The sequence below is a fragment of the Mastigoproctus giganteus genome, chromosome 5 (assembly GCF_048544385.1).
Source record: "Mastigoproctus giganteus isolate SK-2022 chromosome 5, ASM4854438v1, whole genome shotgun sequence".
In the NCBI taxonomy this organism is placed as follows: domain Eukaryota; kingdom Metazoa; phylum Arthropoda; class Arachnida; order Uropygi; family Thelyphonidae; genus Mastigoproctus; species Mastigoproctus giganteus.
In genome coordinates, this window is record NC_143579.1 from 189,519,950 (window position 1) to 189,532,964 (window position 13,015).

At 36.8% G+C, this 13,015-nt stretch overlaps 1 protein-coding gene across 1 annotated transcript; it reads right to left on the reverse strand.

Moving 5' to 3' along the window:
- Window positions 1–9,844: 9,844 nt before the first annotated feature.
- On the reverse strand, window positions 9,845–10,192 carry LOC150085948 (uncharacterized). The gene has a single exon (XM_090374751.1). It carries the CDS (start codon window positions 10,190–10,192, stop codon window positions 9,845–9,847), a length of 348 nt encoding a protein of 115 aa, XP_090230877.1.
- Window positions 10,193–13,015: the final 2,823 nt, after the last annotated feature.

The window sequence follows — 13,015 nt, forward strand, 5'->3', positions numbered from 1 at the left end:
TTTCAGGAAAGCTTTTGACACTGTTGCGCATGGAAGACTACTGTACAAATTGGAGCAGAATGGTATTAAGGGTAATTTGCTACAATGGATAAAAGGATGGTTAAGTGGGAGAAGACAGAGGGTGGTAATCAATGGGTGCTGCTCTTCGTGGACTAATGTTATTAGTGGAGTCCCACAGGGTTCGGTGTTGGGGCCACTGTTGTTTTGTATATTTATCAATGATATTGATGAAGGTATATCAGGCTTAATGTTGAAGTTTGCAGATGACACGAAGGTTGGCAGGGTTGTTAATGACAGTAATGGCAGTGTGCTACTGCAACAGGATCTAGATAATTTGGGCAGATGGGCTAAGAAGTGGCAACTGAAGTTTAACCTTGACAAATGCAAAGTACTGCATATGGGTAGAAGTAACCCCAGAGAAACGTACCAACTGTGTGGTACTACACTTAAGGTGGTAGAAAATGAAAAAGACCTGGGAGTAATTGTGCAGTCAGATATGAAGTTTTCTGAGCAATGTAGACAGGCTGCTAGGGCAGGTCATGGGGTTTTGTCAATGATATATAGGAATTTTGCTAGCAGGGAAAAGGAGGTGATTGTCCCTCTGTATAAGGCAATGGTCAGGCCACGCCTTGAGTACTGCGTACAGGTCTGGAGGCCTCATTTTAGGAAGGATGTAGATTTGCTTGAGCGTGTACAGAGAAGAGCAACACGATTGGTGAGGGGAATGAGGGGATCCTCTTACCAAGAGAGGCTTAAGTTCTGCAAATTGCAGTGGCTGGAGACTAGGCACCTGCGCGGTGATCTGATTGAGTTCTATAAGGCCTTGAATGGGTTGAGCACGCTGAATTCTGATGGGATCCTCCCACTTGTGCAGATTACGAACTTAAGGGGTCATAACTTCAAATTAAGAAAGGATAGATGTAGAATAGATGTGCGGAAATTTGCCTTTAGCCAGCGGGTGGTTAATTGCTGGAACAAACTTCCATCTGTCGTTGTGGAAGTTGATAGGTTAAATAAATTTAAGGAGGTACTGGACAGGCAATTGGAGGGTATGGTGTGATTTTTTTTTTTTTTTTTTTTGGCTGATGCTGCATAAGCTCCTACACTGCTTTCTTGCATCAAGTGCCACTACTATTACTACTACTACTACTACTACTACTCTCTCTCTCTCTCTCTCTCTCTCTCTCTCTCTCTCTCTCTCAGGGTAACTCGGAAATATTTTTGGCCGGTGCAGCCTAAGCCTCATGCTTCCTTGCACCATATGGCTAATAATAATAATAATAATAATAATAAGAATTTTTGTCCTTATTCTAGTCAAAAAACACTATAACAATAAATGGTACACTATGGTCTTTAGAAGTAAAAGGCTAAAATTTAAAGAGAATGACATATTAAAAAAATACCACTTATAGTTTGATGAATGTAAACAGAAAAATTTTTATACTGGTACTGCGAGCAGTTAGATAACATAATTCTATACATTTATTCGAAACACGAAGATTGAGATGAGCATAAAAAAACAGAACAAATAATAAGGAAAATTAATATTATCATTTAACATTTACAATTTTTGTAAACATGAAATTTTAAAAAATACACTGCATTAATTGCTTGGTCAGAAAGCCTCGATCCTTTCTTAGTTACAAATAAGCCTGAAGTAGAAAAAATTCTTTCATTTTGGGTTGAAGTAAGTCTAATTGTTAGCAGTGCATCTAGTTAAATTTTTAGATTCGGTGTCAGTGAACATGTCGGTGTCAGTGAACAGCTTCATATAAATTCATCTCACTTCTTAATGATGAAAATGCCTTATTTGATTGGATTGGCTCTGATTTTGCTGTTGAAATGGATGTAGACACTCGCTAACTCTGTGTTTAAGTCCGTTTCTAATCCCACGAATTCCGAAATTTCCATTGCTTTGTATGTATTATTTTGTTTCAGACTCTTCTATTGAAGTACACCTTTCTTTGAAAATTCATTCCATTATCGATTTCACAGATCGCATAATTTCATTTTTATTTGCCATAGCAAAACAATCATTACTAACCTCATTTAATTTATTTGGATTGTTTAAATACCTAATGATGGACACTAAGGCTTTATCCCTGTTTAAAAAGCTGCTCTTTAATTTCCTTTAAAAGCTTATTATTTAAGATAGAATTTTTAAATTTTTTTTCCAATTACAAAACAAAAATCTAAAATTTCTTAACTTGATAGTAGATTTGAGTTATGATTACTCAATGTTTCAGCTGAGCGTCGCAGGTGTTTTAAGCAGTTTAATATCTCTTCGGCGATTTTTGGATATTCATTCTTCCCTAGATAACAGAGCGTTAATTCAATTCATGCAAAACAATTTAGTAACACTTAACTGTGACTTCAGCCTGCACATGCACTGACCCACATAGAAGGGATCTGGAATTGTAACGAACTTAAAGAATACACAATTATTTCACACTGGAACTACCGCCGTTCTCATGGCGAAAGCGCAGTAATTTTCTAATTGGACTTAGATCATAAAATTAGAAAAAGAAAATGAAATGGTTAATTTCAACTATATTTCAATAAAAATTCTGATTTTTAAAATAAACTACGTAGCGGTCTTTATATTACAAAAACAAAAATCACAAAATCTGAATTTCTCTAGAAACATTTTTTGCTTTTCCTGGGAATTCTCGATAAGAAACTCTATCTCTGAACCCCCATCACATGTGCTGAAAACGAATTTGACAGTAGAAAGTGCATAGCATGTCACGTTTAGATGTTATGGCTTCGTGCTGCTTTTTTTTTTAAATTGAGAAATTTTACTTATCTAAAGGTATTCGACTACTTTTCTTGTAAATTAATTTCTAGAAATAGAAATGACATCCAGTAAACATTCCAAATGGATAAAAATAACACATTTAAAATTTATAAAAACCTATTTGGATTTAAGTAAGCAATTGAATCATAAAATTGGAGGCAAAAGTAGAAAATCTTAACTTGGTAGTAGATTTGGTAGTAGTAGAAAAAACTACTTACAGTTGTCTTTTCCTCTTTTGAGCAGAATGGTCCTCCCTTATAAAAACCAGCAATAGTCACCAATCATTGCTGGAAGCCATCTTCCTTGATACCTTTGCTCCACAGTGTGGATATCTTGGTGGAATCATTCCCTGTTCGTTACTAACAAATCCCAAGTCGCCCGGAAACAAGTCCAGGTATGAATGTAGGAAGTACATCTTCAGCAGCATTCAATAACCTAACTTTTGGCTGTTATGCAACAATTCTTTATAGTTCTCTACTTTTTTTATTCCCTAAAAACCGGCTAACAACACCTCTGAACAATTTCCGCACAGCTAATTCAGTGGAGTTAAGTTTAGTTTCAAATATTTCATTTTTTAAATGCCTTGTAATTCGTGGGCCTACGATTATATCCTCCTTTCACTTTGCATCACAAATTTTTGGGAACTAGCTTTTTAAGTACTCAAAACCTTCACTATTTTTGCCCAGAGCTTTTACAAAATTTTTCATGAGACCCAAGTAACGTGCAAAGGAGGGAAAAACGCCACTTCAGGTTTCACTAAAGGCGTGCATTTGATGTTCAGTTTCCCATGAATGTATAATACTCTGATGGGCATTCCTCCACAATATAATGATATTCTACTGCTCGACTATCCCATAAACACAAGAAACAACAGTACTTAGTAAAACCACCCTGTAGACCAAACAACAAAGTTATTACTTTTAGATCACCACATTTTATTGAGTGACATTTATTAGTTAAAGCGGTCCCAGCCACCAATGGCAACCCCGCTGTCAGTTGCACATAATTTAGCAGTACTCTTATATACTGCCTCTCCTGTTTTCCCAGTTACAGGGGGGGAAGAAATCTGCCATGACCAAAACAGATTGATATGAACAAACTGGAAATAATCAAATTACATAAAAAATAAATATACATGTAATTAAATTTCAGACAAAGTCCAAATTTCATTGGAAAGAGCTACATCTGTTCACAGTCTGTTGAAAAGCCAGCAGCACCAGGAGCTGCCGAGAATAGAAATGCCAGGAAAAGGAGCTGAAGTTGCAGTGGATATACAGACTCAAGACCCCACGATTTCACAGATCTTTAGATAATTCGAACCTACACCATACCACACTACAAATCCAAGGCTTCTAGATGCAGGAGAGTCTTCTGCCTAAGAAATATTGCAGTTGCAAAAGCTTGGAAGCCAAGAAGTTCTCCTGTTTATCAACTAGAATTGTCTCGCAGCCTTCTGCCATAAGATTGAGATTACTAATCCGCGATTACTAATCCAATTCAATTCGTAGATCGCTTTACTCCTAACAGTTGTACATAATATGTTCCCATGATTCTCTTTCGCCACAATGGCAATTAGAACTTTCAGTAATTCCTAAATCATGCAACTTTGCATTAATCGAACCATGACCAGTCAGTAAGAACATAGCTTGTAAGTTTGGGGCAAACCATTTGAATCTTATCGAGGCTCATCACCACAGATTTTCCAAAAATATTTCTTATAGTTCAAGGCATTTAATAGCAATGACATGCTATCATAACTTTCTTTCATAGCCACTGAATGAGCCATTGGGACCGACGGTTTGATATTACCATTTGGCAAACAAAGTTTAGAAGAATCGGTGAATAATCTCCATTCTTCAGGATTGTGTTCAAACCTAGTTCATCAATCACGTTTACATCTTTGTAGACATAAAGAGAACCTTCAATTTGATATTTATCAGGCAAACTTTTCATTTCGGTTTCTAAACACAGAAATCCTCGTCGTTTTTGCCAGCAAATTCCACTGTTGCAACCTTGATCCTAATAGCTCATCCTGTTGCTTTGAAAGATTTAAATCCCTAACCAAATCATTAAGTTCACTTTGCTCAATTAAGTGTGGAGTTTTGTCAGTTTTGAGGATTGTAACTAGGATCGATAGAGGTTTATGGTGCAGGTATGGTTTCTAGTGACTCTTGCTCCTCTTCCAGAATAGTGACTTCACAACTAGGTGGAGGAATAGGAATAAGGAGTTCTGGTGTGCAGGGTAGGTTTTGGGCGGTTAGCCGCCTGCGTGCTAGAGATATTTGGCCGCCTGTATCAGTGCGGATCGTGGGTAGATTCATAACATAACCAAACCCATGGGATCCTACTAGTATGTTCTTATGACAATTCCATATAGTGCACAGGGGTAAAAAAATCAATAAAAATATTTGATATATTTATTTAAAATTTATTCAAATCAATAATGTACAAGATATCAAACAGAAGTAACAAAATGTAACCATAAAGTTAGAACTGAATGCTCTTCTTATTTGCCAATTCATCAATAACATCTGATAATTCCAAACTTTCACACAATTCCTTTTCTATAGCTGACAGTCCTAGATCATTAAACCTTTCTTGAGTCATTGACGTTCTTAAATATGCTTTTATACGGTTGAGTTTCGAAAAACTTCTTTCACCTGATGCTACACTAACCGGTATTGTCAGAAAAATTCTCAAAGCTATAAACATATTAGGAAATGATGACATCAAGTTATTTATTGTAATAAATGTCAAGTTTTTTAATGGGTCTGCAGTTCCACTGCTCAAAATTCTATATGTTATCAGCTCATTGAAGAACTGAAGACCATTAATATCCTTAATACTTGTGCTTCCTTTATTAATTTGAAGGGAAACATCTAAATCAAAACAAGATTTTTTAATTTCCTCTTCAGTCATTTCTCCAAATTCACAAAGAAATGTAAATACATTATTACATTCATTTAGATTTTCAAACCTTTCCTGGATGGAAGTTAGCATTAGCATTAGCATTAGCATTAGCAATGATGCAAGAAAGCAAGCCCTTATTTCACCCATCCACTCGTTCCAAATGTTTGTCAAGTTCTCCTTGAATCTATTTAAGCTATCAACTTCTACAACGATAGATGGAAGGTTGTTCCACCAAGCATCCACCCGCTGGCTAAAGGCAAACTTCCGCACATCTATCCTACAACCGTCTTTCCTCTATTTGGTTTTATGCCCTCTCAGGCGATTATTCTGAGCAAGAGGAAGTATCCCATCCGCATTGAGCATGCTCAAACCATTCAAGGCTTTATACACCTCAATCACCTCGCAGGTGCCTAGTCTCCAGACACTGTAATTTGCAAAAACTTAAGCCTTTCTTCGTAAGAGCAACCCTTTGTTCCATTCACTAATCTTGTTACCCTTCTCTGTATTCGTTCCAACAGCTCTACATCCTTCTTAAAATGAGGCCTCCAGACGTGTATACAGTACTGAAGATGTGGCCTGACCATTGCCTTATACAAGCAGATAATCACCTCCTTATCCCTGCTAGAAAATTCCTGTATATCATTGAAAAGACACCATGAGCTACTCTTGCAGTCCGTCTGCACTGCTCAGAAAACTTCATATCTGCCTGCACAATTACCCCCAGGTCCTTTTTATTTTCTACCACTGTCAGTGTGGTACCACAGAGTTGATACGTTACTCTGGGATTACTGCTTCCCATATGTAGTACTTTACATTTGTTAATATTAAACTTCATTTGCCACCTCTCAGCCCATCTGCTCAACTTTTCTAGATCCTGTTGCAGCTGTGTACTGTCATTAGTGTCATTAACAACCCTGCCAATCTTTGTATCGTTTGCAAACTTGGACGTTAAGTCTGATATACCATCATCAATATCTTTTATAAATACAGAGAACAACAATGGACCCAATACTGAACCCTGAGGGACTCCACTAATAACATCCGTCCACGATGAGCAGTGTCCATTTATTACCACTCTCTGTCTTCTCCCCCTCAACCATCCCTTTATCCATAGTAGCAATTTGTCTCCAATGACACACTGCTCCAATTTTGTGCAGTCTTCCATGTGCAACAGTCTCAAAGGCTTTTCAAAGATCCAAATATATGATATCAAAGTTATTCTTTCCATCCACTTCCTTTGTGACTACATCATAGTATCCAATCAAATTAGTCAGACAAGAATTCCCCTTAACAAACCCATGCTGTGTCTGAGCTATAACTGTTGTCTTGTCTAGATAATCCTGCAGTGCTTCTTTAACCAGTGCCACCATTAATTTTCCTGGAACAGAAGTTAAACTCACAGGTCTATAATTACTTGTGTCAGCCTTTGTGAATTGGATAGGTTTTACGGGTACCACTAAGTTGCCGGGTAATCTTTAAAGCCAAAGAGATTACCATTGTGCTTAGCAATAGCACTGTTGCCTAAATTTCTTGAAGGCGAGAAAGACGAACAATGCATACCCAGTTAAGTCTCTCATAATCCATTAACCACATAATCTCATATATACAATTTTCTATGTTGTACACAATTACATTTAAAATAGTTAAGGGTAAATCAAAAAAATTCCCTAAACAGAAAAATCTGGTATAAAGAAGTTCATTAAACAGACGTAAGACTGTACTTATTATTATTTATTATGATAATTTTATTTACGTGCCTTTTTACGATGGTTTTACTAATTATAGTAAAAAGCGCGTAGCAACGAATTTGCCAAGGGTGCCAAAAACCTAGCTCCGCCTCTGGCTGTGCCCGAACTATAACTGAAATCTTGTCTAGATGATCCTGCAGTGCTTCTTTAACCAGTGCCTCCATTAATTTCCGTGGAACAGAAATTAAACTAACAAGTCTGTAATTACTTTTGTCCTCCTTTCATTCCCCATTATGAATTGGGGTCACATTTGTACATCTCCAGTCAATGGGTACCTCCCCTGAATCCAGGAAAGCTCTCATAATTATGGCTAAGGGTTTGCTTACTTCCTTTGCCGGCTCCTTTAATATAACTGGATTGATTCCATCCACCCCAGGTGCCTTTCTTATCTTCAACAATTTCTCCTGCACTTTACTCTCAGTTATTACAATATTATCTAGCCTATGGCCAGTGTTGAATACATCTCTGGCATTCCCCTCCCTGAAAAGCTCCTTACGTGTGAGGAGTTATTCAGGGAGGGGAATTCCTGAATCAACGATTGTTAGATAAAATTGTATTGTAAACAATTCTTTTGGATTCATGATTTGTTCATCGGGACTTTCATATCCAAATTGGTGAACTTTAGTTCTACTCCTTACACTGGAAATCTGCCACTACATTTACTTTTGCAGCTAAAACATTTGCATCCCTAATATATTTATTAAATGCCTCATCAGATCTGGCTACACTTAAAAACTTAACTAGCTCATTCAAAACATTAAGAGGTTCATTTATGTTGGATTCAGGGCACTGCAACATTTTACTTACAACGTCAATTTTTGCCAGAATATCGTTCCATATAACGACTGAGCAAATGAACTTGAAAGACACAACCTGATCTAACAAACATTGAGCTGTATGTTTTGTTTTCATGTCTCTGGACTTGTCATCTATTATGTCATTTAAACTTTTCAAGACTTCACTTAATAACGTCCTCGAAGTCCATATGACAAGTAATATCGTTCTCGATACCTACAAGTACCAACTACGATAAGCGAACTTTGCTCATCTTTGAGCATACACGGTTCTTGATCTGCTTAAGTTTCGAAAATGAGCGCTCTCCTTCAGCATTCGATCGAATTATGGATAGATAAATTCTTAAAGCTATGTGTATGTTAGGAAAACTAGTCATCAGTTTATCTTTTATTTTTGCCTTTATTAATTCTGCCACCGACGTTTTGACCTTGTATAGTGTCGAAAACAATAGGAATTCATTAACGAAGTCTACTTCCAAGTCTGAGGAATGGGTGTTGACTAATGCTGTGACTTTGGTTTGAATTTCTTCCTTTGACATATATTTATCTATAAGAAAACTGAAGGTATCATGCAATGTACTGTATGCAGCACGTCATTTTGTCATTTCTCTGACTAAGGCGTCAGCAATACAATAAAAAACTAGAATTATAAATGTATCTTTTGCACTTAGGTCTGCTGTTTCCAATTCCTTTGGTGTTTCATCAAACGATTTCTTCCTTTTCCACTTTCGGTCTTCATGTTGTCTGCAATCAGAATTTGGAACGAATTCTTTTGCCATTTTTTCAAAATCATCAAATTTGTCTTCGTCTCGAACATCAATCAAATAATCCAGAAGAGCATCATATAATTTCACAATTACCCATAACTCAATTCCAGGTTCTTGAATTGCTTTGTTCACTCTTTGCTCACCATGTTTTTTCAAAAGATTTTCCCAAATGACAGTCATTAATGCTATTTTTAACCTGTTCAGTTTATTTATCAAAGCTTTTGCTTCATGAACCACTGTCGGGTTTTGTTCTTCGCATTTTGAGATATCAACGAGTTCTGCACGAATTTTATTGTAATTTTTTTTTCCAATGATCTCGAAGCATTGTAACGTGATGACCATATTGTGACTGACAGATTTTTTTATCGAGATTGTATTCTCCATCATATTCAATATAGACCATCTTTGTGGTGAGGCTGCAAAGAATGTGTAGAGCGATAATAAAATTCCGAAAAAATTAACGGCAGCAAACAGCTTTCTGCGAATATGGTCCCCACTAAATTAAGACTGTGTGAAGCACAAGGAATGCATATTACTAGTTTGTTGACTTCCTTGAATCTGGCTTGGACTTTAGAATACATTCCACTTATATTAGCAGCCTTGTCATATGACTGAGATCTGTAATTTGCTACATCTATTCCATGTTTATCAAGAACAGATGCTATCGTGTCAAAAAGATATTTTGCATCATGCCTTTCAATGGGAACAAATATGTACTTCGCCATTTTTTGATACATAACGAATAATCACCGACAACTGATATGTGCCGCTTCTGATCTGAACTGATCTGAATCTATGCTGATGCCTTAATATTTGGCTTCTTTAACTTCAGATGTGATGTGTGGCAACACTTTTGACCCTTAATAAATTGATAAATTCTTCATATGTGGCTGAAGACAGGTACGAAACATTTCCACTTCCTGGATTTCCGAATTTTCTTTTATGCTCTTTTAGAAAAGGATCAAACTCAGATAGAAGATCAATACACTCGAGGAAGTTGGCATTGTTAGGATTACAGTGTTGCTCATTATCACCACGAAAAGCTATACCTCTTTCAGCCAAAACTTTTACTACCGCAACTACTCTTCTTAAAATTTCAGTCCAGTATTTAGTTGCTTTTTCCTTCTCGATTTGAAATTTTGTATCAATTCGAGTAGAATTTTGGAACTGCAACATATTAAATACAGAAGGGAAATTCTTTTTTGATTTTTCATGTGTTGTGATTCTTGCATGTGCATTCGAATCCAGTTTGAAATTGATTACATATCTCATTAAATTCGTCTTCAAATAACATACACGCATAACAATACACTTTTCCAGTAGATTCTGAGAATATTAGCTAATCTCTTTTAACGACCTTGCCATTTCCCATTTTCCTATAAAACAATTCTTTTCTTGCATATCTTACTGTTGCAAAGCGCCTATCATCGCTTCACAACCAACCCAATCTCTCTCTTACATTATTTACTTTTTTATTCTATTTTAGTTTACTTACTTAATATTATTGATTGGGAATATTATCAGAAGAGTAAATTGATATCGGAAACCATCAAAATATAACTTTAATATGTTGCTATCAGTTAAAGCTGATGAAGCTTTCTTTTACTGGTTATTGTTCAATTTTATTCTTTCATTTCGCTTACGAAACCGAGCTATAATTAACGTTTTTTAACGTTTTACGCATTGTCTTTCTGACAACTGCCCTTGAAAGAATGATGAAGTAACCTTTAAATTACAAACAAGCATGTGTTGTTCATATAACTAAACCACGACCATGTCAAATAGTTAAACATAATTATTAACCCCGGGGGCTCACATCTGGTGAGTATGGGCTTGGCACACCCAGGGTCCTGAGCTGGATATCATCATTCTTCATTTTCTTGGTGATTCCCTTCTACTTTTGACTCTCTCTCTCTCTCTCTCTCTCTCTCTCTCTCTCTCTCTCAGGGTAACTTGGGAATTTTTTTTTTTTTTCCTGGTGCAGCATAAGCCTCAGGCTTCCTTGCACCATATGGCTATTAATAATAATAATAATTAATAATTATTAATTCTTGTTTTGTTTCAGGGTTTCTTATCCATATGCCATGTTTTGACTCATAAACGGACATAATAACCTTCGTTTCGTAAGCGAAAGCTTCGTTATAGGCCTAATGACACGAATGACTACAATGCACAATTGTACAGAGAAATAGAGTGGGCTAATAAATCGGAATGTCTTATAATGGGGGATTTTAACTTCTATAGGGATGGGATACACTTAAATAGAAAGGGTGCAAGAATATTTGCTGATGCTATTGAGGCAGTGTTAGGTGGGTCGGAAAACTGATAGCTTGGGGGGATACAAGGACTAATAGTTTAACGGTAGCCGTAGGCAGAGGTGAATGTGATTCTTGCACAACTTCTATTAGAATAAGTAGCGACCTGCAGCGTGGGGTGTTGGGGGTTTCAGGGACGGATGGCAGTCATCCTGAAATAGGTGGGTATATGGGATGTGTTAGGGTAACTAGGAATAGGAGTAGGAGCATGTATGCTTGCATGTATACCAATGCTAGAAGTATAGTAAATAAATTTGATGAATTTGAAGTGTTGGTCAAGACATCAAAGGCGGATATTGTTGGGAGAGCAGAGACGTGGTGTCACACAGATATAAGGAATGCTGAACTGGAATTCGGGGAGTACAATGTGTACAGAAAGGATAGACAGGATAGAAAGGGAGGAGGTGTTATGCTGTTAATTAAGAAAAACATAAAATCAAAAGAAGTGCATCCAGTTGATATAGATGAACAGTGCACTGTTGAGTCAGTTTGGTGTGACATAAGCACTGCGAAAGCAAAAATAAGAGTAGGAGTGTGTTATAGGCCTAATGACTTTAATGAGTACAATGAACAATTGTACAGAGAAATAGAGTGGGCTAGTAAATCGGAATGTCTTATAATGGGAGATTTTATCTTCCCACATATTGCCTGGAAATTGTGGATTGGTCACTCACACACTTGTCAGATTTTGGGGAATTATTGGATGATTGTTTTCTGCAGCAGCATGTTCGAGAGGCAACCAGAGAAAGTAATACGCTTGATCTTGTTCGGGAGGAAACCAGAGAAAGTAATACGCAGATGATATCAGCAGTGATCATTCGTGTATTAAGAATTTGCAGATAAAGGAACCACTAGGTGGCAGTGATCACAGTGTATTAATGTGGGATTTACTAAAAGATTTAATTACCATCAGGGGTAAAGGAAAGGGTTTTTCTTTCCGTAAAGGTGAGTACAGTGGTCTCAGACAGTTTTTAAATTTTGTACAGTGGGATCAACTGACGATGTTACCAACAGTAAATTCCAAGTAGGAAGCATACAAGGAATAAATCGTGGAAGCTACTAAAAGTTTCCTACCTATTAAGAAATATTGTTCAAGGTTTAGGCCTCAATGGTTATCAAATGAACTAATGAGACTCGTAACAGAGAAGAAAATGCATGGGATGCATATAAATTATCAAGCGATTCAGAAGCCTATGGCAGATATAAGCTAGCCTGTAATCAGGTCACAAAGGAGGTTAGGCAGGCGAAGGCAGATTACGAGAAATCCTTGGCAAAAGATGCTAAGAAAAACAGCAAGGATTTCTTTACTTATATAAATTCTAAAAGAAAGGGGATGAATCTGATTGATCCACTTGACATCGATGGTTCGACTGTTGATGATCTTGCTCAGATAGCAAACAAACTGAATGAGTATTTTGCATCTACATTCACACATCAGGAATTATTAAGGTTTGAAAATGGCAGAAGGTTATCAAATTGTAGCAGGATACTTAATGATTTTGTAATAACTGAAAGCAAAGTGGAGGAGAAATTGTTGAAGTTAAACATAAGAAAAGCACCTGGGGTGGATGGAATCTATCCAGTTATATTAAAGGAGGTGGCAAAGCAACTAAGCAAACCCTTAGCCATAATTATGAGAGCATTCTTGCACTCAGGGGAGGTTCCCACGGACTGGAGATGTACA

Excerpts from the sequence above, each read along its gene's own strand:
- LOC150085948 (XM_090374751.1), bottom strand. The coding sequence starts at position 10,192 with ATGTTGCAGTTCCAAAATTCTACTCGAATTGATACAAAATTTCAAATC.